Source organism: Mustelus asterias, chromosome 25 (assembly GCF_964213995.1).
Source record: "Mustelus asterias chromosome 25, sMusAst1.hap1.1, whole genome shotgun sequence".
Lineage (NCBI taxonomy): Eukaryota > Metazoa > Chordata > Chondrichthyes > Carcharhiniformes > Triakidae > Mustelus > Mustelus asterias.
This window is the reverse complement of record NC_135825.1, coordinates 14,849,353-14,875,260: the sequence shown is the minus strand read 5'-3', so window position 1 is coordinate 14,875,260 and position 25,908 is coordinate 14,849,353. Positions and strand designations below refer to the sequence as shown.

At 40.1% G+C, this 25,908-nt stretch overlaps 1 protein-coding gene across 2 annotated transcripts in view; it reads left to right on the top strand.

Moving 5' to 3' along the window:
• LOC144511816 (fibroblast growth factor receptor substrate 2-like) overlaps positions 1-25,908 on the top strand; it is a 79,836-nt gene that overhangs the window by 31,779 nt on the left and 22,149 nt on the right. For both annotated transcript variants that reach the window (XM_078242165.1, XM_078242166.1), the window contains exons 2-3: positions 21,081-21,188; positions 24,142-24,230. In XM_078242165.1, coding sequence (XP_078098291.1) covers positions 24,165-24,230 — 66 coding nt within the window. In that variant the 5' untranslated portion in view covers positions 21,081-21,188; positions 24,142-24,164. The remainder of the gene's footprint in view (positions 1-21,080; positions 21,189-24,141; positions 24,231-25,908) is intronic.

Below are 25,908 nucleotides of genomic sequence, written 5' to 3'. Positions count from 1 at the left end.
CGAGAAGTAGAATTTCTAATCACATTTCATCTCAAACTCCTATTGGCTTCAGTTCAAACCTAATTGTCTGATGAAAAATCAAGATGATCATTCCTTTTAAAATGTGATAATGAGATGATTGTTCACTGAGCTTTACCCAGATGATTCTCTTTCCTTGGTAGCAACTCCCATTGATGTCAGTTTGAATGCAATTTTATGGGTCACCTGATGAATTCTACTCTCAGAAGTGGAAACTTAATCTTGGGATTGTGTGGTTAATCTATTTACTGCACATTTGGTAAAAGAGTAGTTGCTTGGAAGGTAGTCTGCTTTTAAAGGAGAAAATATATATATATTCCCTTTGCGAACTGCTCTTGTAGCAGGAGCCAACAAAAATGATCTGTTTTGGATGAACAAAAATGTGAGGGTGAAGGTGCAATACAGCCCGTATTAACTCACATCTGCAGAGCTGTAATCAAGATTGCTGCTGTAGAGAACAGTTTGTTTCTGGCTGGAGAGAAAATGATTCAGCTGTGAAATTGTTCTGTGAATCACTTCATTTAGTGTTATTTAATATGTATGTATGGCATGTAGTGAAATGTTATGAATTAGGATATGTTCTTTTTAACTTTATTGGTGTGATTGCTAACTTCACTGCTCATAGAACTAGAATTATTTTGCACGTTTTGAAAATCAGAGATGATGATGTGCACAGTAACACCTAATGTCTGGCAGCATCTCATGCTGTTCCAGAATTAAGTTAAACACTGCAGGAGGAGTCATGCATACTTGCAGTAGGTAGAATATCTCGGCAGCAGTGGTGAGTCTCAGTCAGGTATACAAAACACATGTGTCTCCCGGAGGAAACTCTTGTCTTTTTATATTTTTACACCAGTGGGTCAGTTGAGAAAATCCTTCATGATAGCGTGTATTACTGGAACTGAGGAAATCAGGTCATGGTGTTGTACTTGTTGCTGAGTTTAAAATGAGGGGGAAAAAAAGCTCTTCGATGTAATATCTTTACGCTGAATGGCGCTAGCAGGAGGAGCTCAAAATATATGTGCATTTCAAAACTGTGTAGCAAACCAATAAAGATCCAAATAATGAGGGGATTCGGGAAGTAACCTTCTAAAATCTAGTAAGCAACGATTTAAGAAACAGCGATAAATTATTTAAATGTATCTACTGAAATATATTTTTTTAAAAGGACTTCTATGTTCAATTCATTTATTGGACAGTATTGATACAATCATCCTGTATTAATGCATTTCTTATTGTTTCCAGGAAATGGTTGTGGTATTTGTATGGTATAATTTCTCTGCACGCTTGGAATCTGGAATTATTGGGAGTACTTTTGTGTAAATACTTCATTATTGATTAACGGATAACCGATTTTGCTTTGAATATCTAAAGCTACAAATCGCTATCCGCCTGTAATGTGAATGGGCATTGTGTATCGAAATGCTTTTGCTGCGTAGGATTTAACTTTAAGTAGATATTTTGATGTTTATATTCTGATCTTGGAGATTATATTTGCTTTTTTTTCATTGTTATTTTTTTCATCTCTTTTGTCGTTCTTGTTTGGTCTTTATTTCCAAGATTTGTGTTTATTATGTTAATGTCTGTCATTTTCAAACTGTGTAGTTCTGTGTACGTGTGTGTATGTCTGTAGTTGGCTAATGGTATTAGAATTCAAAACCTCCTTTCAGAGCAGCATTGCATCTTGTACTGTGGAAAATTCGTATCAGTGTATTGTGCAATCACGGCCTTTTAGTATTCAGTCAACAGCACAAAATGTTCATTGCAGTGTTAAACTGCACACTTTGTGCATTGTTGAGAATAACCTGGGAAAATGCGGCACTGTGCCAGGATTCTTCCTCAGTGGTGAATATTGAGATGAAACTATTACTTGGAAATGGGGCATATATGTTCTTAAATTCACCCTTCCCAACAGAACTAAAAGGGACAGGATACACACTTGAATTGATTTTAATAAACAGAGCTGTCTTGAAAATCCAGTAACCAAATTAATATGATACTTCAAAACCTTGGATTAATGAGGTGTGACTATATTGGGCAAACTGTTTGAACGTGTCAATGTACCACCTGCCCTGCACTGACACAGTACAATGAAAGTACTAGCTGCTGCCTGGTACAGATTGCGCAGAGTCGCGGAGCAGAAACTGATAGCCAGGTTCCGCACACACAAGGACGGCCTCAACCGGGATATTGGGTTTATGTCACACTATTTCACATAAATATTTCTGCTTTTTTCCTCCTGAGTCTTTATCATGCGATCCTAGAATCAGAATTTATGTCACACTATTTGTAACTCCCACAGTTGCGTGGACCTGCAGAGTTTCACTGGCTGTCTTGTCTGGAGACAATACACATCTTTTTAGCCTGTCTTGATGCTCTCTCCACTCCCATTGTTTTGTTTCTTAAAGACTGGATTAGTTGTAAGTATTCGCATTCCAACCATTATTCATGTAAATTGAGTCTGTGTCTTATAAGTTCTGTTTGTGAACAGAATTCCCACTCACCTGAAGAAGGGGCTCAGAGCCTCGAAAGCTTGTGTGGCTTTTGCTACCAAATAAACCTGTTGGACTTTAACCTGGTGTTGTTAAACTTCTTACTGTGTTTACCCCAGTCCAACGCCGGCATCTCCACATCATGACAGATTGCAGTGCCACACATTAGAGCCTTATGTGAACTAATGAGTCTCTTTTGCCTGAACCTTTGTGACTTAAAGGGTTAAAGATTACAACTCTGTTCTTGCAAATAAAGAAGCATTTTTCTATGAGTATAATTACTGTATTTCAGGCTATAAACTTGCTTTAGTGGGAGGGCAGACTCTGTTTGTAAGCTAATAAATCTGTGTGGGAATTGCATTTAACTCTTGACCCCAGTAAGAGTATCACACAGAGTTCATGGTCACCAGCGAAGGCTGCATCAAAGGGAAGCCATGCAAAATGGGAGTGCTGGGTTACCAAGGTAATCCTGGCACTGTCAATGAAGCTTTAACTGAGACTGCAGTTTATTATGTGTGATAGTGGGTGTCTGGAGCTTGATGCAGTTGTACGTCATTCTGAAACTTGTGCTGAGAATGGCAAAGAGTGGGTGTATTTGCCATTTATCTGGATTGAGTTACTGTGCTTACTGGAATAGAATTGTATTTCCCCATACAACCCATTAACCTAGATTGCAAAATGTTAGCTTAACAGATGGTAAATTCTTGCTAAGGAGTCACTACGATAGTGACCGTGTCCATTTCTGTATCAACAGTTGCATGTTCCTCAGGAAGGCTGTCGATAAGTTGACTTTGAAATGTGCAACTGATCTTGTGTTGGAATCATAAGCCTTCAAAAAGAAAGATTTATTGCACTGTCGGATCTTTGTAGATGGAACTTTGGGCCTGGTTACTACTGTAAAGTTGGAGCAGCAATGACATTGTCGCTGAACAAATACAACAGGTACAGGCAGCAGTTCTTCCCTGGTCTTTATAAATAACAGCTTACATTTCTATAGTGCCTTTAACACAGTTATGTTTGGGGAATATGGTGAGGCATGGAGAGAACGATTGGGAAATGTGACTGATGTTTGATAAGGTAGGTTTTGAAATAGTAGGGATTAGAATCATAGAATAGAATCCCCACGGTGCAGATGAGGTCATTTGGCCCATCGCGTCTACACCAACTCTCTGACAGCGTATCTTACCCATGCCCTCTCCCCTGCCCTATCTCCATAACCCAACACATTTCCCATGGCTAATCCATCTAACCTACACAGCTTGGGACACTAAGGGACAATTTAGCATGGCTAATCCACCTAACTTGCACATCTTTGGACTGAGGGGGGAAACTGCAGCACCTGGAGGAAATCCACACAGATACAGGAAGAAAGTACAAACTCCACACAGTCGCCCAAAGTTGGAATTGAACCCTGGAGCTGTGAGGCAGCACTGTGCCACCATGCTGCCTGTGGGAAAAGGTTGTGTGAGAAAGAGAATTGGAGAGGTAAAGATCTTTTAAGGAGGGTGTACTAAACAGCGATTGACGTGGCTGAAGAATCTGCCACTAGTAAAAGGGGAGGGTGGGGTTGAGTCGTGAAAATGAATGCGAGGCAAATGTTTGTTTGTTTATTTATAATAAATAAACATTCTCCTCGCTTTCATTTAGCAGATATGTGCAGAAAATGTGTGTGAGGAGAATGTGCAAGGTGATTAGAGGGCTGAAAGGACCAGCTGGTCCATCAGGACATTGCCATGAGGCAGTATGGACAAAGATGGGAATTGTAAATTTAATACAAAGTCTACCCGGTGAAGGTCACTCAGGGATGGGGATGATGGATGAGTGGGACATGATTCAAGCAGCAGGGCTTTGAGGAGTTGTAGTTTATAGAATGTGGAGGTTAGCCAGCAGAGCATCGGAATAGTTGAGTAGAGGAGCCATAGGGTTGAAAAGGTCTCTTGAAGCAGATGCAATGAGGAATGCATGGAGGTGGATTATCTTGAGAAGGGTAACTATATGATATTGGCGATGGATAAGATATTGGATGCAAAACTCAGTTTGGGGGCCAAGTTAAATGTCAAGATTGTACATGGTCTGATTTAGTCCAAGTGAGTGGCTGGAAAGAAGGATGGAATTGCTTGCCAGTCTGCGTGGTAATTCTTGTTTAACCAGGAGTTGCTGAAGCTCCTCTGGTTGGCAAAGATCTGCTTTAAATATATATTTTTATATCTAATAGTATATGTGTTAATTTTACACTAGCTATGTTTTCCCTGAGAGATGGGAGAAATGAGCCAGTGATTAGCAATTTTAAAGCAGAGTTAGCAAAATAAATCTCATGTAAATTTAAAAAAAATTTAAAGTAAGTTATAAATGATATTGTGATATGGATGTGTTTAATAATTCAAAATGATAATTGGAAGAGTTTTATTGACAAAAGTATTTTTTTAATAATGAAATTCTGGTAGGTAATTGCTGTTCCAGTAAATCATTGAATGCTATTTGAGAAATCATCTTGTGGCGTTATGCTGCATTCCTCTACCATGCCTATTGCACTTTACTGAAAGGTTTCCTATGAATTGGTAGATTTTATTTTTTGGAATCTAGGAAAGTTATGTGGCCCTATTGTACAGGCATCTCACATTAACCCTTTATTTAGACACTGTGTGGGTGGAGGCGAAGCATCCAGTCTGTACTCCACCCATGTGGGGAGAAACCACAGAAGCACAAGAAATGCTGACTGTTCTGGCGTTGATATTACTTATTCTCCATGCTGCGTAAGTTGGCTTTGAACAATACCACATACTGTTGCCACAACTTCAAAAATCTTGCTCTTACCTGCATTTCTGATAATGTTATTACTCAGCTGGGCACTATTTTTAAAAAAAGAATTTCACAAATTCATGAAATGAACCAGCTGTATTGGTTTTCAGGAGTACATGTTGCATGTATCCTTACAGACTAACATCTCTAGATGGGACTTGAAGTTGTGTGTTAGTAGCATCTAGTGATGAGCAAAGGCTGGAACTATAGCTACAGTACTTAGTGAGGGGTCTGCAAACAATAATTTTATTATAATTTTTTGGAAACTTGCTAGGTAATGAGCTTTGTGGAGAACAGCCGTTTGTTTCCAGTGTTCAAATTATTATTGGCATTAAAATTTGATTTCTCTCTGGGAGACCTGCAAGGCCTTTGCTAGAGGTTTGGTCACCACATTCTCAGCTAGCAAGAGGCGTAGATTGATGGAACAGCAGTGTCAGTTAGAGGTCTGGCCAGCTGAATTGGAGTGGGTGTATGGTAGGAATTGTTGTCATGCAAAGCTGAAGGAAATTGGTATCGTTCGGGCAGCACTGGACTCTTTGACACAGTGTACAGAGAGGAGTTTGAGGTTTGCTAAGCAGAGATTGTATAATTTTGGAATAAACTGAAAAGGTATTTGGTTTTTCTTACTAGGAAGAAATCCTACTCGAGGGCGATAGCTTTGGTGGTGGACTCCAAGAGAAATAGGAGGATTAAAGCTCAAGATATTAATGAGACTTTTAAGAGCTTTTACACCAATTTGTATGAATCAGAATAAGCTGAGGAAGCTAGTACTTATGGAGCGTTTCTTCTCTTCTCTTGAGCTTCCTTCTGCCTCAGAATCTGAGGAATAGCTTTGAATGCTCCAGTCTCTGGGGGAAAGAGGTGGTCTCTGCAATGATGGAACTTCAGCTTGGTAAGGCACCCAGGTCTGCTGGTTTTGGGTGTGAATTCTACAAGGAATTCAAAGACCTGTTTTTAAACCCATGAATTGATATGTATAATCATTCTTTTGCCGTAGGAATATTTCCTTAATCCTAAACAGTATATTTCTTCTTGAGCCATTCCTTTATTAAATGTTGATTTGAAAGTGTTGTCTAAGGTTCTGGTGACGTGTCTGGAGAAAATCCTGCCTGTGATTATCCAGGGTGATCAGATTGAATTTATTAAGGGTCTGAACTCGTGCCATAATGTTAGGAGATTGCTGAATATTATCCAAGTCTTCCAAAAGTGTGCTTTGGATGCATTAGTGATCTCCTAGATGCCGAAAAAGCCTTTGATAAGGTAGAATGGAATTATTTGTTCCTTACTTGCATAAGCTTGGATCAGGAGGGAATCTTGTGAAGTGGATTTCAAGAACTCTACAAGAACCCGGTGACTGCGGTCCTTACAAATGGTTATAGGTTAGAGAATTTTGGCCTTCAGAGAGGGACTAGGCAGGGATGTCCAGTGTCTCCCCTGTTGTTTGCCTTAGCTATTGAACCTTTGGTTAAGGCTATTAGATGTGACTCCATGGGTTGTCCAGTGGAGATAGACAGCACAAAATTTTGCTTTATGTGGATGATGTGTTGCTGTTTGTCTCCGAGCCGAATGTCTCTGTTCCTGCTATTATTGATGTGATAGCCAGATTTGGTCTTTTTTTGGGTTAAAAGATTAATTTCATGAAATTGGAGGCTATGTCCCTGGGCAGGTTAAGGGGTAGATTCCCCTTTTCTCATTTTCCCTTTAGATGGTCCCCTTTGGGGTTTACTTATCTGGGCATTTGTATTACTCTGGGAGAGGACCTTGCAGTAAATATTGATGAGGTGGTATTTTGGAATGTGCTAATAAAATTTCAGTTTGTAATAGAACGAAAGAAATTCAGTTTAAGATATTGCACCTTATCTGCATATTGCTCCAAACCTGCAGCATTGTTTCGACCCCGCTATGTCCTCATTGTGTGAGAAGTGCAGGGTGGATGTGGGGGGTGTTACCTGCATTGCTTTTGGTGCTGTGTCAAGATTAAGGCCCATTGGTTTAATGTTCTTTAAAGAGCTTGAGAGGATCTTTGATACAATCTTGGAGTTTGATCCCTTGCATCTGATATTGGGTCTCCCAGACAAAAAGATCAGTAATGGGAAAAGGCTGTAAAATATCCTAACATTTGCAGCATGGGAGAATATCCTTTGTTCATGGATTAGTGATGAACCTCTTTCAAATTGGAATTTGCATAAAATCATTCTGGAATACATACTAATGGAATTTTTCACTTGTTTACTTTGAGCTAAACCGGATACATTTCGTAAAGTTTGGGACCCTTACCTTAAAATTCTGGGCACTGCATTGTCTAGTTAACTCCTGTCATGTTTTCCATACGTTCTGTGACTGTGTCACCATTATCCTGTGAGCTTGGCTATGGGCAAAGAAATGGCAGATGGAGTTCAATCCAGATAAATGTGAAGTGATGCATTTTGGCAGAACTAACGTAGGGGGAGCTATATGATAAATGGCAGAACCATAAAGGGTGTAGATACGCAGAGGGACCTGGGTGTGCAAGTCCACAGATCCTTGAAGGTGACGTCACAGGTGGAGAAGGTGGTGAAGAAGGCATATGGCATACTTGCCTTTATAGGACGGGGCATAGAGTATAAAAGTTGGGGTCTGATGTTGCAGATGTATAGAACGTTGGTTCGGCCGAATTTGGAATACTGCGTCCAGTTCTGGTCGCCACACTACCAGAAGGACGTGGAGGCTTTAGAGTGCAGAGGAGGTTTACCAGGATGTTGCCTGGTATGGAGGGGCTTAGTTATGAGGAGAGATTGGGTAAACTGGGGTTGTTCTCACTGGAAAGACGGAGGATGAGGAGAGACCTAATAGAGGTGTATAAAATTATGAAAGGCATAGATAGGGTGAACGGTGGGAAGCTTTTTCCCAGGTCGGTGGTGACGTTCACGAGGGGTCATAGGTTCAAGGTGAGGGGGGGGAGGGAGGTTTAACACTGATATCAGAAAGACGTATTTTACACAGGGTGGTGGGGGCCTGGAATGTGCTGTCGGGCAAGGTGGTGGAGGCGGGCACACTGGGAACGTTTAAGACTTATCTAGATAGCCACATGAACGGAGTGGGAATGGAGGGATACAAAAGAATGGTCTAGTTTGGACCAGGGAGCGGGCTTGGAGGGCCGAAGAGCCTGTTCCTGTGCTGTATTGTTCTTTGTACCACTCAACCAAAATGTACTGTAATCATTTTGATCATAATTAAAAGTAACTTGTGGTGCAAACGCTAATTGTTAAAAGTAAAATTTTACTCCAGTGCAATAAAAATACTCAACTTTAATTGACAATAAAAATGAAAGCACTTTTTAATTCTACATTCCCCGCCTCCCTTTGTTCTCCACATTGTCTCTCCTTTACAGTGCTGTGTAGTTCAATCCGTTCCGCATTGGATTTAGACCAGAAAGTCATGGGGTTGAATTCTGCCAAGATTCACCAGGCTTTCATCTTTTTAACAAGAGACTGTGTACAACACTTGGCATTGCTATGGCATTTTTTACATGGGCATTCCAGGCAGTGTTAAAAGGGAGTAAAACTGCACCAAACAAACATTTGTATCTAAAGGTGACCCACACGTGTGGGTATTCATGTTCTTTCTTTCCCAGTTTTTATAATTTTTGTTCAAAATTTCCTTCCGCATCGTCTCTCTTCATTTTTTCTGTTTAAAAACTAATTTTCTGCTGTTGATCACGGCTTGCACATTTCATTTTGAAGGTTGGAACGAATTAAAAGTGTAAATTGGAAAGGTTCCCCTGCTTTAAAGCCCCGTGTTTGAAACAATCAAAAGTCCTAATAAAAAATGAAATGATGTTGCCTTCTAAGCCAAAACAGTAAGGCTTGCCAATAAACGGTTATGGTGAGGAGGAGTGTGGCTAGACAAGCAAACTGCTTCTTGGCACATGCTGACTAAAAGTGGATTTGGGGCAGTGTACCCAAGACAGTTTAGTGCACCGAGGGTTGATAACATGTGTTTCACTTTATCCCCATATTTAATTTTGTAGAAATCCTTCAGGAATATCTTTTGTTTTCAGAAATTTATTAGGTTTCTATACTAAACCCACCATTTTACCGTGATCCGACTACATAACCGGCATTAAAACAAGCAAAATACTGTGGATGCTGGAATCTGAAATAAAAGCAAAGTGCTGGAAAATCTCAGCAGGTCTGACAGCATCTGTGGAGAGAGAATAGAGCCAAAGTGTCGAGCCTGGATTAAGGGCCATCTAGACTCGAAACGTGGGCTCTATTCTCTCTCCACAGATGCTGTCAGGCCTGCTGAGATTTTCCAGCTTTTTCTGTTTTTAATTAAAACAGGCAAGCCCTTTAAACTTTGAATTTTGAAGCTTGGTAGAAAAATCCCAGTGCAGTCTTCTATGATGCATAGGTAAAGTTGTACAATGCATAGGGGTAAATACATTCAAGCTTCTTTTTGTGATAAACATCAATATGATACGTGGCGTACTTCGATGTACGTTGCTTGGGCATACAGGATGCAGTTTTGAAATTTGTTGGTGGCTCAAAAGTTGTAGTAAACCACGAGGAATAAAGTATGCTTCAATAGGACATATGGGTGCAACATGGCAGATGAAATTCAATGCAGAAAAATGTCAGGTGGTAGGAAAAATAATAAGCAACAACATGTACTAAATGGCAGAATATTAAGGGGGCAGCAAGAAGAGAGAGAAGCTGGAGCTGTTTGTACACAACTCCTCTTTGAAAGAGACAGGATAGGTTAACAAAGCAGTTCATAAAGCGTATGGGATCCTGGGCTTTTTTAAAATAAAAGAGGGATGGAGTACAAAAGGTGAGAGGTTATGTTGTTTCCAATGGTTGAAGGGTCAGATACTGGGGGGGTACAGATTTAGGTGATTGGCAAGTGAACCAGAGGCAACTTAGAGGAAAAGCATTTTTACACGAGTGGTTGGGATTTGGAATGTACTGACTGTACGGTGAATTCAGATTCAGCCTTAAAGGGAGTTGGCCAAATATTTGATTGAATTTCAGGGACGTAAAGAAAGAGCAGGTAGTTTGACAAACTAAATTTCTCTGCTTTCACGTTCTCTGGTAATGTCTGATGTGTTGGCATTTACGTTAACATTGGATGATCTGCAACTCTGCTAAGACACTGCCAATGTTTTAACTTGAATTCTTTTAACATATTCAGTCCTTTGTGTCATACATCTGTTATATATGTTTCCATTTGTATTCCCACTTAAACCGGCTCTAGGCTGGTTTGCAACTTTTAACGTTCTTTCAACCTTAGACTGCAGAGGCATCGTATCTCAGTCTGATCATGTCCACCCACACATTTGATTGGACTTGAGAACAGTCACACCATGGTCACCTTTTCTCCCCTTTGCACAAGGGTGCTGAGGCTAATTATACAATACCTACTGCTGTCCGGGTTGAAATCCATAGAGGAATTGTATTTGACAACTGATATGCTCAGTTCCATTACTCACTAAACGATTGGGTGTGCAAGTTTTCTTTTGCTTTTTTTACGGTGAGTTATTTTAACTCTAGGCGATAGATATCAACACTGGGGAAAGGAGCATTCTTCCGACCCAGTCTTTTTATTCATTGTCAGTGTCACACTGTCACAACACAGGTAATATTGTGCTTGAATAATGTGCCTTTACCTTAAGAGTAATATGCTCAATAACACCAGTGTGAATTTTTCTGCAGGTTCTCGTGGCCTCTGATAAAGTTGCCAACTTAATGCAGAATAGTTCCCAATTTTATGTCCCGAAACAGCATCTCTGTTTGATGAGTGCTAACAAACCTGGGAGCTCCTGCCTTAAGAAGACTGCTGCTTTTGTGATTTTGTCCTGTCAGGGCAGTTAATGTGCTGCATGCAGCAAAGATCAAAATTGTTGAACTTTTCTTGATGGCTGTCGGTTGTCCATGTTTCACAGCCATACAGCAAGGTGCCGAGAACACAGACCTTGTAAACCATCAGCTTGGCCCTATGATTCAATCAGGGTCAGCTTGCTGTTACTCCCTTTTACATGCCCACAACAGTTCATTATCTCTGAAATGTTTACCTTGGATTTCTGATCTCCTTCATTTTTATTTTGTTGAACACATATTTAGAAGGTAGTTTTTGATAACTTTCAGTTTTGTTACCTTCATTATTAAATTATCTTGTTGCAACACTAAATATTGAGAATGATGATTATCGGTTAGAGTTAACTTGGAGTCTTTGATAGTTACTGCATCTTGGGATCTCCATGTTCTTTTATATACACACTTTCTTAGTATTAACTAGTTTAGTATGCATAGCGCAATAAGTCCTCCTTTACTGCATTGTAGTCTCTTGTTTGGATTCTAATGCAGGTTTGCAGGTGATTTGAATTCTTAAAGTGGTGAAATAACCAAGCCACAGTTGATATTAAGCGAAGTATTCTTTCATACGTTCGATTTATATTGCCTCCGCAGCACCCCAATAGCAGTGTGAGATATCTGTAGTAAAGTACGCGAGGGCTAACACTGAGTTTAATTTACAGTTGAGCAATATGGACTCCAGACATTCGTCATTCCAAAGGAATGCAAATTTATAATAATTTGCCGAGAGCTTAATTTATAAATAAAACTTTCTGCACATTTACAACCTCGTTTTAAAGTTAATGCTAAGAGCAGATTTCCACAATGTGATCTAATTATTTATGCTTTATGCGGGAGGATGGCAAGACAGGATAGACTATTATTTTCAATGCAAGTAGAAAGATTAACTCATTAAATATTAGATCAAATGCTGTATTCATACAGTAATGCTCAGTTAATATTCAAATCTGCTTTGTATATTTGATCTATTGGATAAACCTACATTCTGTCTCTTGTTTGTTCAAATTCTTTTTAGTTTCAGTTTTGTTTATTAGTGCCACAAGTAAGGCTTACATTAACACTGCAATAAAGTTACTGTGAAAATCTCCTAGTCGCCATACTCTGGTGCCTGTTTGGGTACACTGAGGGAGAAATTAGCTTGGCCAATACACCTAACCAGCACATCTTTCAGACTGTGGGAGGAAACTGGAGCACGTCGGTTGACAATTTGGAAGCTTTTTCCCAGGGCAGAAATGACAATTACAAGGGGGCACAAGTTCAAGATAAGGGAGGAAAGGTTCAGTGGAGATGTGCGGGAGAAGTTTTTTACACAGAGGGTGGTGGGGGCCTGGAATGCACTGTCAAGTGGGGTGGTTGAGGCAGTTATGTTAGCCACATTTAAGATTTATCATGATAGGCATATGAACAAACGGGGAATAGAGGGATATAAGCGGTTGATCGGCGCTGGCTTGGAGGGCCTGTTCCTGTGCTGTAACGTTCTTTGTTCACCTGGAGGAAACCCACACAGACACTGGGAGAAGGTGCAGACTCTGCACAGACAGTGACCCAAGCCGGGAAATCGAACCCAGGTCCCTAGCGCTGTGAAGCAGCAGTGCTAAGCGCTGTGCCACCGTGCCGCCCTTATTCTATATGGAAAGATTATGGAGAATGCAGTAGAATTAAACAATCTCATTCCCATACTGCAATTTTCTCTTGGAACTTCAGATACGTTTATACTGAAAAATAATATGTTTTTTATGATTGAACATGTTCTTACATTATCCTGTTATAAATCCCAAGCATGCAGCAATTTCTCGAATCCTGTACTGATAGACATCTGTTTTGTAGTGGCAAACATAGGGATTATACTTCTGCGATTATATATTTCATCTTGTGGGTTTGGAACATTTGCTTCCATCCATTTTTTGTTTCTTTATAATAGAGTTGGCTTTCTGTGGCAATAATTGCTGTCGGAGGATTGCCGCATGCTGTTGCTTTGGCCAGAGAAGTTCTGAAACACAACTGAACAATGAAACTTGATTCCCACAGTAATAATACTTCTGCAGAATTGATAATGCACACAACACCACAATGTTGAAAGCATACAATGGTTTAAGATGGCTGTGAGAACCTGGACATGGTTGGTGTCAGAGACTGTTTTGTCACGTGCGGGGGAGTGTGGAGATCAAAGTTGAACCGGGCCCTGTGTTGACGCAGTGTTTGCGAGTGCATACTTCCTAGCAGGGCTCACTGGCTATCAACTGGAAATGCAAACTCTGGGTGATTTGACCCAGCCACTGCCTAACTTGGGAACGGAAGCCAAGTGTACTGTCCCAAGTAATGCTTTGAGATTAGCTAATTAGTGATCTGGCGAGATTGGGTGAGAACTGCACTTAGCAGTGCCATCACCCATTTGGGGATTTGTTGGAGATGGGAAGTGACTGCTAAGTACTGAGTGAAAATTATCAGCGTACTGTAAAGTAATGGGCTAGAATATAGTTATGTGATCACCAGATTGGAATGGTAGCACAGGAGGTTTCAGAATAACTTGACATTTTTAGGAGGCGGGATGAACTTTAACAGAAATGTGCGTATGAAATTTCTTTCTGTAGCAGTCACTGGCCAGTGGAAATATTTTTCCCCTAACTGTAAAACCACTCATAAATTTTAACATTGATCAGCTGTATTAACTGTCTCTACTCCACTGAAAAGAGCATTTACATTTCTTGTTTTGGTGTCATTTTTAGTGATTTGATTCATAGCCTTTTCAAAACGAAAGCTTAACATAACTGCTATACACTCGGTTCTGGAACAAAATTGTTTATTTGCCTCTTTCTTCCAAAATTGCCATTGCCTACACATTAAACTTATTTTGTTTCCAAAAATATGCTTTGAACATAACATAAGAATTAGGAGCAGGTGGAGGCCAATTTTCCCTTTGTGCCTGCACTGGCATTCAACAAGACTGTGTCTGATCATCTACCTCAACTCCACTTCCTCCCCCATCCCCATGTCCCTTAATGCCTTTAGTACTCAAACCTGTTGACCTCTGTCTTGAATGTACTTGACCACTGAGTATCCATAGCCCTCTGGGTAGAGAATTCCAAAGATTCACCTCTCTTTTGAGAGGAGAAGTTTCTCCTTATCTCGGTTTTAACTAGTTGACTCCTTATTCTGAGACCCTGACCCAAATGTTTCATCAGATCACTTTGCGTTCTTCCAAATTCCAGAGAATATAGACCCAGTCCACTCAGTCTCTCCTCAGATCAATTCCCTCCTTCCAAGGAACCAGTCCAGTGAACTTCCTTTGCAATTCATCCTACTACTTTCGAAGTTGCCCACATATTTATCAAGCATAACTTTACTTTCATAAATTAGTGTTGACTTTGCTTAATCATATTATGATTTTTCTAAGTGCCATTGTCACAGCTCTAACAATATTTGCCCGCTAGTGATAGGCTAACTGGCCTATTGCACCCTGTTTTGCCGTTTTCTCTCTTTCTCCTTTCTTAAGTAGTGGGGTTATATTTGCTACCTTCTGATCCATGGGCGACAGTGGTTAGCACCGCTGCCTCACAGCACCAGGATCTGGGTTTAATTTCGGCCTCGGGTGACTTGTGGGTTCTCCCCGTGCCTGCGTGGGTTTCCTCCAGGGGCTCTGGTTTCTTCCCACACTCCAAAGATATGTGGGTTAAGTTGATTGGCCATGATAAATTGACCCTTAGTATCAGGGGGTTAGCAGGGTAAATAAGTGGAGTTACGGGATAGGGTCTGGGTGGAATTGTTGTCGGTGCAGGCTCAATATGGCTAAATGGTGGCCTACTGCATTGTAGGGATTTTATGATTTCTATTCTAGAATCTAAGGAGGTCTAGATGATCAAAACCAATGCTTTCTCTGCTGCTAGATCTTTTAAAAACCCTGAAATGCAGGGATTGGTTGCCACTTAGTCCTGTTAGTTTGTCTAGTACTGTCATTTCTTGTACTGATTTTTTTTGAAGTTCCTCGTTCTTGTCTGAGTCCTGGTTCCCCATTACTTCAGGATTGTTTTGTGTCTTTTACTGTGAGGATACATGGGTTCCTTGATTTCTTTTACATGATTTTCGAATAATAGGTACACAGTTTAGTGGATGCAAAATCACGTAACAACAATCGGACAATGAGCAAACCTGCACTCAATTCATCTATAGATTCAGCATAATTATTTTACTTATGACCAAGGTCCAGGCGTGAATAATGCCCATCATTGGGAGGAATAATGCCCGTCATTGGGATCCTCCTCTTTCAGATCCCATTCCCTAAAAAGGCATTGGCCACTATGACTTCCATTAAATTGCTCCAATTGTACTGCAGTACGGCTGCCCAGGAAATTGTCCCACGCTTGTCGCCTGCCATCAGGTGTATTGGAAATCCACTCTCTTTTTGCCTTTATTCTTCATGAGATGTGGGCTACTCTGGCAAGGCCAGCATTTGTTGACCATCCCTAATTGCCTTTGAACTAAGTGGCCATTTCAGAGGGCAATTCCGAGTCAATCACATTGCTGTGGATCTGGAGTTGCATGTAGGCCAGACCAAATAAGGATGCCAGATTTCCTTCCCTAAAAGGCATTAGTGAACCAGATGGATTTTTATGATCATCGATGGTAATCTCCATTACTGAGACTAGCTTTCAATTCCAGATTTATTCATTGAATTTAAATTTCACCACTTGCCATGGTGGCATTTGAACCCATCTTCCCTGACCATTAGTTTGGGCCTCCGGATCGCTAGTCCAATGGTATTGCCATTACACCACCATCTCTCTGTTATGAATGCTCCTTCCGTGATCATTCATGGGACTTCAACCCAGAACATCTGGCCCAAAGGTTGGAATGCTATCAATGCGGCACAAGACCTCCATCTCATTAGGATCACATCGCACAAATGAAATTAGGTAACACCGATAATTGAATCCACTGCTGCACACATACACTTCATGGGACAATTGAACTTGGGGCTGAGCCTCATAAAAGTGGTATCTGAACTTTGCAAATACAGGTAATTCCAGGTTGTTATTTTTAACTGTCTGATTAGTATCTCACTTGTTTCCTTGAGGTTTAGCGATGTTCAGACTAAAAATTGCTTTAAAAAAAAAATTCTGCTTTCTTACAAACGTACTTGGTTTATTAGGACTAATTTTGTCCTTTTTGCTTAAAAATAATAACTGATAAGCCTGAGCACAAATCTGGTTCTTGGATCAAAAATTTATAAAAATAACTTTAAAGGTCCTTAACAATAGAAGTGCAAGTTCAGTTTCTTTATTTTGAATAAACAAACCCAAATTCCCTCAATTAAACCATGAAAGTGTTCTGTAAATAATTCGACCATCATACCTAACCTGCATGCTCAATCCATTTATAGATAATTATTTTTGCAAGAATGGACTTTTAGATTTTAAATTTGCAATTAATTATATAGAATGCACACAATTTAGTGCTCTTGAGTTTGTCTGTGTGATTGTATGTTTTACAACACAAGGTCATTTCTTTTCAAGGTTGAAAAGCTTAATTTATCCAGTATTTCTTTCTCCATTCTTTGAGCTCGGGAAATAGTTTTGTCTCTATTTTTTCTGCACACGCTCCAAGGATCGAATGCCTCCTTGTGCCTCTGCGCTCTGAATAAATGTTCTGTACGGTCCGAGCTTGACTTTTACTTCGAGAGCATTCTATGGTTTCAGCATGAGTTCTTTACAAAATTACATACTATCACACATATGGTTTCGAGCAGATGTTGCAGTCCTTTGGGTATCAATAAACAGATTCAAACACTCCTGAACAAGCGTGTTTGGAACATTGAGTGCTCCTACCACCTAGGCTATTACAGGATGAGTTAGTCATTGAAGGTCTATCTTTCCACACTCATGTCCACTCATGATGAGTGTAATTGTTAAGGTATATGTCATGGCTGGCTGTAATGTATTCAGCTGGTAGTTCTTGCAGTACAGTGTTACCAGATTTGCTGGAAAACCATGGGCATCAGTATTATTTAATGGTCTAATGCTTTCTCATTTTGATCTAATGTTATTTTTGCATCCCCGAGATATGGCCTCTTTGCAGTGACGCAGAAGTGACCGTATAGCCAAGGGTCATATTCTGATGGTCTCAGTGACGCACTGTCCCATCACTTGGGCAGCATGAAGTAAAACTCGTGCTAAAGCAGACACTCAGTGAGCCCATTGGATAATGTGGGCCCTCCTGCACACACGCTCAAAACTTGCAATATTTACCGTCTGGGAGCAGAACGCTACACACATGTACTTGCATGCTCAGGACTCTCTCTTTTGCAGTCAAGAATGATAAATTAGGTGTTGCCAGCTGCAAGCCACTGAATGCAGCAATTGGTCTCTGGCCAATAGTGCAGTGTAAGCACAGCTTTAATTCATCACCTTGAATTACTGGCACCAGTGACAGTCCTCTAACCACCAGTATTTCACCCTGGTTTTCTGAAAATCATCTATCGAGGCACAGCCCATTTGGAAGAGTAACAATCACGGGTACCAGAATGGTACACACCCTTCATCATTACACTGAACTGAAATCCTAGTCACAGTGCACTGTTAAAAAAAAATTTTTGTGGCCCCAGAAATAAATTGAAGATGTTTTATGCTGTTTTGGCGCAGAAGAATTATGGACAAGGGTAAGGAACTTTGCACATGGTGTTCAAAAGAGGCATGCTTCGGAACTGTCAAGTGTGTCTGGCTCAAGTAGATAGATTTACTGAAGTATGGGAAAATATTTAATCAGATTTTAACATGAGCTGATTAACCATCGAGCAAAAGAAAAAGCAAGCGCTGGAAATCTGGAAGAAAAATGAAACAGCAACATTTTTGATCAGGCAGCACCTGGGAATGGAACAGATTGCTTTATCTTTCAGGGTGTGGGTCCACATGAGAACTGTTTTGATCAGGAACAACATGGCCTCTTCTTTTTCTGTAGCATGCAGCCGAGTTGTTTAAGTGTGTGAACCCTTTAAATGGTGTGTGGCCGAAGTAACTTAAAACGGTTGATTTGTGTGTGGTTTGAGAGAGATATTTTGGGATGCTGCTCAGCCATGCAACTTAAAAGGTGATGTTGTCAGTGACCCTTTGCTTTTCCAAGCTTCAATTTCATTGTTAAAATTGAGTTATTGGAAGCCAGCATTGTGTCAGTCTATGCGTCTGAACCTAAATATTTTTTAAAAATTCACTCGTAGGATGAGTATGTCACTAGCAAAGCCAGAATTTATTGCTCACTCTAACTGCCCTTAAGAAGATGGTGGTGAGCGGCTTTCTTGAACCATCGCAATTCATCTGGTGTAGGTACATCCATGGTGCTGTTAGGAATGGAATTCCAGAGACAAATCCAAGATTTTAATCCACATATACCTTTTAAAAGCCGCTTCTGATTTGACATCAGAGCCAACTGACGGCTCAGATTCCTTTCGAAATTGAAGCCATCGTGAATATTTATATATGTGGGCCGATTAGCACTGGCGTATATCACCTGATTAGCTTTTAACAGACTTCCTCTCATTAGATACTTGCAGTAAGGAAAAGCAATAATATAAATTGTCGTCTTTATATGGGAATGCAAATTCCCAAAAGTCCAGCACTGAGTTTAAACGCATTGGACGGGTTAATGAGCCCATACTACAGTAACTTTGCACTTCTGTTGAAAGCATTGTGGGAACTGGAAAAAACAACGTTGTTATAGTCAGCAGTAAGATACAACCCTCTTCATTTGTGTTAGTGGTTCCACTTATAGTTGTACCCTTGTACTCAGCTTATTATTTCACGTGCATCCCAGCAACATGCTGGGAAATATTAACATCAGCGGGAGGCCCATGCATTATTTTTCCTCCCCCTTTTCTGGATTAAATTTAAAGTTTTCATAGTTGCTGATGTGAAAATTATATTTTTGTGGCATTTCATCTTTTCTGTGACACTGATTGTACTGGTTGCACGGCAGTCTCTATGGTAGAGCATTGATTTTACTGAACTTGAGTTAAATACTTCAGCCATCCATCAGCTGACAATTTTTTCCCCCTCCAGAATTTTTTTTCTTCGTTTGCTTTGTTTCCTGGGCCGCATACTGTCTGTGGTTGAGAGGGTTGGTAGCTGATCTGCTGGGGCCCTGACATTGCCAATGTGGACCACTCTCAAGGACATTGTAGAGAGTGGTTTGATGATATCATGGTCTCTGATTTTTCTTCCGGTCTCCTCTTCCAAAGTGATGCAAGTCCCACATCCCACGACTCACTGCACCACAATGCTGATTGCACTTATTATTTTCTGCTTTTTTCATGTATTTTGTGTGTATTAGCCCTGCGCCACTCCCTTGCTTGACCAAGAAGCCAAGTTGCCAGCTGTTTCTTTAACTGTTCCGTGGTGATCAGTTTGAACAGTGCTGTTTTGATTTCTCTCTGTAAACATGCATTTCTGCTTGAGGTACCTCCGCTCATCATTCTGGTGACCAAACGTCTAAGAGTACTGTGGTTCGGACAGTGGTACTAACCTGCTTTATAATTTACTGTATGTGAATGATTTATGCCTTAGTATTTACTTGGCTGGAATTATGCTAATTAATCTTTGCAATGAAAATGCTGCATATTAAAAGCAATAGCAAGTTGAAAGAAACTGGAAGTACTTTAATCTGCTCTGTTAAATCTCCATAGAGGATCCAGGAGAACAGTGATAGTTTTTGAACATTTATTCTTTGTACTCAGCTCCTTTTCATTTTTTGTCACCATGCCTTTTTAAAAAATATACCCTTAATTCTTCTGCATCCAATAAAAACTGTAAAATCGCTTGTGGCGAAAGTTGGTTCAGCGAAAAATCACAAGAGCGTTGCTACCAGAGTTTGTTAGTTCTACATCCAAAGGTGTTAATGTCATTGGTACTTTTAACACCGCACGCAGTTGAATAATCAATATTTGTGGGTGAATTTTCAGTTGGCATTTGATATGCACTTAGGAAGAAATGCTTGATAGGTTTCTAAACCTCAAAGCACTGAGATTATAATGCAGTTATTCACTCGCTCCAGGATTCTATGTGTTGCATTGTTGAGTTAGTTTTTAAAAGTGCTATCACAGCAAACCTAGAAGTGTTCAGCATTGTCTATAATCTGCAGGGTGCTGTGGCAACCCTTGAGTGTTCACAATACTGTACTGCATGCTCTTGACAGAATTGGACAGTGCATTTTTTTAAGTAGACCCCAGTGATCTCCATTTTATATGTTCCAGAGTCTGTAGGGATTTTCACTCATTACTATTCTGTTTGTTTTTTCTTCTCAACAAAAATTCCAATTTTGTGCATTGTTTTCTTAAAATGGGTTTTTGAAGGGTTTTCTTTTCAATATACACTGTATATATTGTGAATGTATTGTCTGGACAGATGCTGAAGAATTTACAAAATAGAATGTACCAAGGTATTACAATACATTGAGTCCCTCCCATCCCACCCTACTTTTGTGGCTTGTAGCATCAGTAAAACTTTAGTCTGATAACCAGTTATACGGATCAGGGCAACTTCAGACAAGGGCACTACAATTGCACTGTTTTTCAACGATAGGGAAATATCAGCAAGGGTTGCTGTTCTTTAATGTTGAGTGACTGTGACTGGAAGGTATACACGTGTAGAAATTGGGTGAGGATAGCATTGGGCTTGGCTGTGATGTTCTCTGCAGTTCAAGACCTGTTATTCACTGATTTTTACGAAAAATGTTCACTGTAGAATGGACAGTTGAAAAAGTTACTGCTATTTATAATGCGTTTAAATGTATGAAGGTCTGTACCTACTGCACTTAAAATATTTTGGAACTGGAGCAGAAAGTTGTTTGTTTTGAGATTAATATCTCCGCATTAAATATCCTTTGGTGAGAATTATATCTGGCCAGATGATTAAGTCACTGTAATACTTTCCTTTAGGTTGAAGAGGCAAGTGCTCGACCATGGCTTGAGTTTGTTTACCATGACTCCAAGCAGAGGTACCTGGAACTGAGACTAGGCAGCTTTCCCACTAATGGCCAAGACTAGGTAAGTATAATCCACATATGCATACTGTTTATCACCTGTTACCCACTTACCTCAGCAGGAACTGGTATGTGGCGACCTGGTCCCTCGTTGTTGCATTTTTTTCTGAAAAGGAACTAGAATTTAAAGTGCCCTTTATTTAATAAAAGAACTCAAAAGTACTTTGGACTAATTACATTTTGAACTGTTGCTACTGTTATTGCCGCAGTCAATTTGTGCACAAAAGATGCCACAAACCACGAATCTGTTTTATGTTTTGGTGATGTTGCTTGAATGCATTTTGGCCAGGATAATGGGGAAGTTGCATGATTTTCTTCACGTAGTGCCTTGGGATCTTTAATGTCCTCCTGAACACTGAGACAGGATCTTGACTGAACATGTAGTCTAAACATCTGAATGATGGCATCAGTGACAATGGAGTCTTCCCTCAGTACTGCACTATTGTAATCTGGACTATATGCTCAAGTCGTGAACAGGGACTCTTCATTCCTTTTGATGTAAGCTCCCAAGAAGTTTTTTTTTATACATATGGTGTACATTTTGAAAATGGAATAGGTATGACCATTGACAAATTACTGCGTTACAGTGCATCACGAATACTGTAACTACAGAAAATGGTTCATTTTCAAGGATGAGGAACCATGCTGGAAGAATTTGTGCTTTTGAAAAGACAATGTCCTTTAAAGGGTCAATGCAAGGACTTTGGGTGTGCTGTACCTGGAAAAGACGACATTTTACAAGAAGAGGCAATGAAACAGTTTTGAAGAAGCTGGTGGACTGTTTACAAAAGTGGTTTATGGCTTTGCAAGAAAATAAAATGCCTGGAAAACTGTATATGACAGCTGGTCGGCTGGTTTTGCTTTAGGGAGAAAAACATCAACTACTGGGGGTTAAGAACACGATGTGGAGATGCCGGCGTTGGACTGGGGTAAACACAGTAAGAGTTTTAACAACACCAGGTTAAAGTCCAACAGGTTTATTTGGTAGCAAATGCCATTACCTTTCGGAGCGCTGCTCTTTCGTCAGATGGAGTGGATATCTGTTAAGAACACACTAGGTCCTGAAGCTCCTGACACAGTTCCAAAGCAGAGAAAACCGGGAGTTGTTCTGAAATGGGTCTATGTTCTGAAATTGACTGACTGCAAGTCTCGAGTCCAACTGAAAAGTAGTGCAAGAGGCAAATGATTGTTCTGTCGGTCAGTGCTGAGAAATCAGCTGACTAATCTAGATGCCATAGACCCCATCTATCCTCTCCCTTCAACCATTGACACTTAACCGTTTGGGAGAATTCCTTTTCTTTGGGGTGCGTGAGAGAGAGATTTAGGGTGTTTGGAGTAGTTATTATGCTTTCATATTTCATAGTGTATGCTAATAAGCTTTGCCGTTCCACTTGATAAGTCCAGTTTTATAATTAATTTTGTTGTTTTTGAAGAAGCCTGGTCGTTGAGTGATCGTTCTGAGATTAATAGGTAAAGCACTTATTTTACCATATAGCTAGCTAGAAAGATCAGATATGGTGCATTTCTCACAATAGTAGGAATAAACACTTCAATATGGAAACTGGATTAGAGAATAAAATATACCTTTCAAAACACCCAAACCTTAAGATCCGTTTTTGAAACATGGCAGGCATGTTCAATATTTTTAAACTAAGACTTTTATAAATTAAATCGTCAAGTACCAGCGGTTAGCACCGCTGCCTCACGACGCCAGAGACCTGGGTTCGATTCTGGCCTTGGGTGACTCTGGAGTTTTCACATTCTCCCCGTATCTGTGAATTTCCTCTGGGTGCTCTGGTTTCCTCCACAGTTCAGAGATGTGCAGATTAGGTGGATTGGCCATGCACAATTTCCCCCCTTGGTGTCCAAATGTGTGTAGGTTAGAAGGATTAGTGGGGTAATTACGTGGAGTTATGGCGATCGGACCTGAGTAAGATGTCTGTCGGAACGTTGGTGCAGACTCAATGGGCTGAATGGCCTCCTTCAGCATTGTAGGAATTCTATGATTCTTACGAAAGAACTTGCTATAAAAATGCAACTTTCTGGATGTCCCAAAGCATAGTTAAAATCCATGTTTCATAAAGTGCTGCAATACTTTCTTTAGCCCCACTCTTTAAAATGGTCACCAAGTGGTGAGATAATAAAAAATTGTCAGCTAGCTGTTGCCCCAGCTAAAGTTCTACAAGGCTGGAAATTGCAAGAGGAAGGAAAGGGCTGAATGTTCTACAGTTTTGAAGTCCTGTGAATGGATGAGTTAAAGTATAAACCAGAAATGTGATATCAGGGGTAAAACACCAAATGAATGTGCAATAGAAAATTGGAAAATAACTCTGTTTTAAATAACGGTTACGATGTATAATTGCGTAAATGATGAAATTTTGGGTGATGTTAAAGGAGGTTGCGTACATCTCTTTAGAAAAGTGAATTGAAGCAGTAAGGCGAAACAGTGTGGGGTATGAAAACATCTCTGTTCCTTTAACCAATCTCAGTTGGGGGAGGTGTTCAGCAGAGGAGAAGGAGTGAGTGGAAGAGAGGATAGTTCAGCAGTGACACAAAGGAATTAACCTTGTGGGGGGGCTTTTGAGGCATATTGAAGGCAAACTGTTTAGTTTGGGGAGTTTGAGGTCCACTATACCTCTTAGTAACTCAGTATAGAGCAGCATTAGAAGAAGATAGGATGTGGACAATTTATCTGTCTCAGTCAGAGAAAAAAGGAACAACCATTGTATAAAGGTAATCTAATGCTTATAATGTATTAAATGTTAAAACTCTGCTGGGCAGAGTAGATATCTCTCAAAGATTAATTGCATTATAATGTGCAAGAACTGAATGACTGACTATGAAATCTGTATTTGGTACTTCAACAGTTAACTGTTTTTTTGGTATTGACACATGATTTCCACAATGGAGTGGAGCTCCAGAGCTGAATTGTGTCTGCATTAATTTGTTTTATTTAGAGATCAGCTGGTCTGCTGAAGCCATGGGGAGCTGCTGGAGCTGTCTGGATAAAGACACAATCTCAGACAACCACCCAACCAAATTCAAGGTAACATTTTCACTTCCCTCAACCCAAAACAATTGGGTCGTTTGACTGTAATTAGTTGAAACCTTCCTCAGCTGAAGGAAATAACATCTTGTAAAAGCCAGAGCAGTTTTAAATATTTTTGTACTGTATTTGCGATAAGAATAGCGACTTTTACATAATGCTGGAAAGCCCAAGCTTTTTGTTCATATGAGCCACTTGGGCACAAATCCGAAAGTATGTTGCTCTCTTTTTGCTTAGATTATTGATCAATGGATATTAACCTATTTGGTGTTTTGATTTGGTATTTACCCATTCATTGAGAACTTTGAATTTCATGTGTCTAAAGATGTGCAATAAGGACGAATTAGCAAGTAAGAAATAGAACTGAATTGTCTGGGTATTATAAGTAGCTGTGGCTGTTGTGTCAGCTGTGGCTCAGTGGGTAGTACTCTTGCCTCTGAATCACCAGGCTCTTAGTTCAAGTCCCACTCCCAGTACTCGAGCATGTGTAATGAAGTAGTGCTGCACTGTAGGAGGTGCTGTCTTTGAGTTGAGACGTTAAACCGAGGCCCCATTTGCCTGCTCAGGTGGATGTAAAATATCCCATGACACTATTTCAAAGAAGAACAGGGGAGTTATTCCTTGTATCCGGGCCAATATCTATCCCTCAATCAATGTTACATAACAGATTATTTGGTCATTATCACACCGTTACCCATGTTGGCAGAATACGGATGTTAGTCTATGATGCCGACACAACTGAAGCAGAAGCGCAAGATTGCTGCGGTTTACAGGCTGCACATGGACAAGGTGCTGTGGTTTGGATGCCTGGGGCAATGACCTGGAGTTTTCAGTTGTATTGATGATGAAATTGTCAGCACTTGTCATCACTTACTCTGTGAAACTGACAGCAACATTTGGCATCTGCATGTACACTGTTCAATGCGGAAATCCAGAAGTTGCTGTCAGTGATTTGACTGCCCCTGCCCAAGGTGTGCACCTGGAACTTGGTAATTTGACATGAACCTCAACCTTTCACACTATTAGTTCTGCTGTGAAACTTCTTGATAATGTTATGTCTTGTCGAAGAAGGTTTCACTGGCTTTTAACAATGTACCGCATCGTAATTACTGTTTAGAAATCTCTCTGGTCCCGAAAAGTTTAGTTCTATATTATCAAATGTAAATTTTCTCCATTATGATAAAGTTCATAGATTTTTTAAGTTTGTTAATGGTATTTCAGGATTAATCCTAATCCCATGCTTGTATCTTAATCTTTATTTCACCTTCTGTAAAATCATTAAGATTGGAAGGAGTATTGGTGCTTTTTACCTCCGGGTATGCTGTCTACGAACCTGCTTAATGATGTCATTGTGCCTGGCCCTAAGCGATTGCCTTTGGACGCCAGAGGTCTCCTATAGATAGCGCCAAAATCAAATTAACATTGGGAAAGATGATATCCACACCATAAAGATCGCTAGATCTTTGAGGTCTGCTTTCTTTGGGGATCAAGTTCTGCCCTTTTCATCACTGTAAAGTCAAGGTCAATGTTTGTAATGTAGAAATGCCTTGCTATTAGAAATCTTGTCTTGAAACGAGCAGCAGAGAAATTAAGAGCTGCTTCTGAAAGCATGGTGAAAACATGTGCTTTAAGGAGACTTTTCAGAGTTTTAGGTGTACAAACCCAGAGTGTGACAATA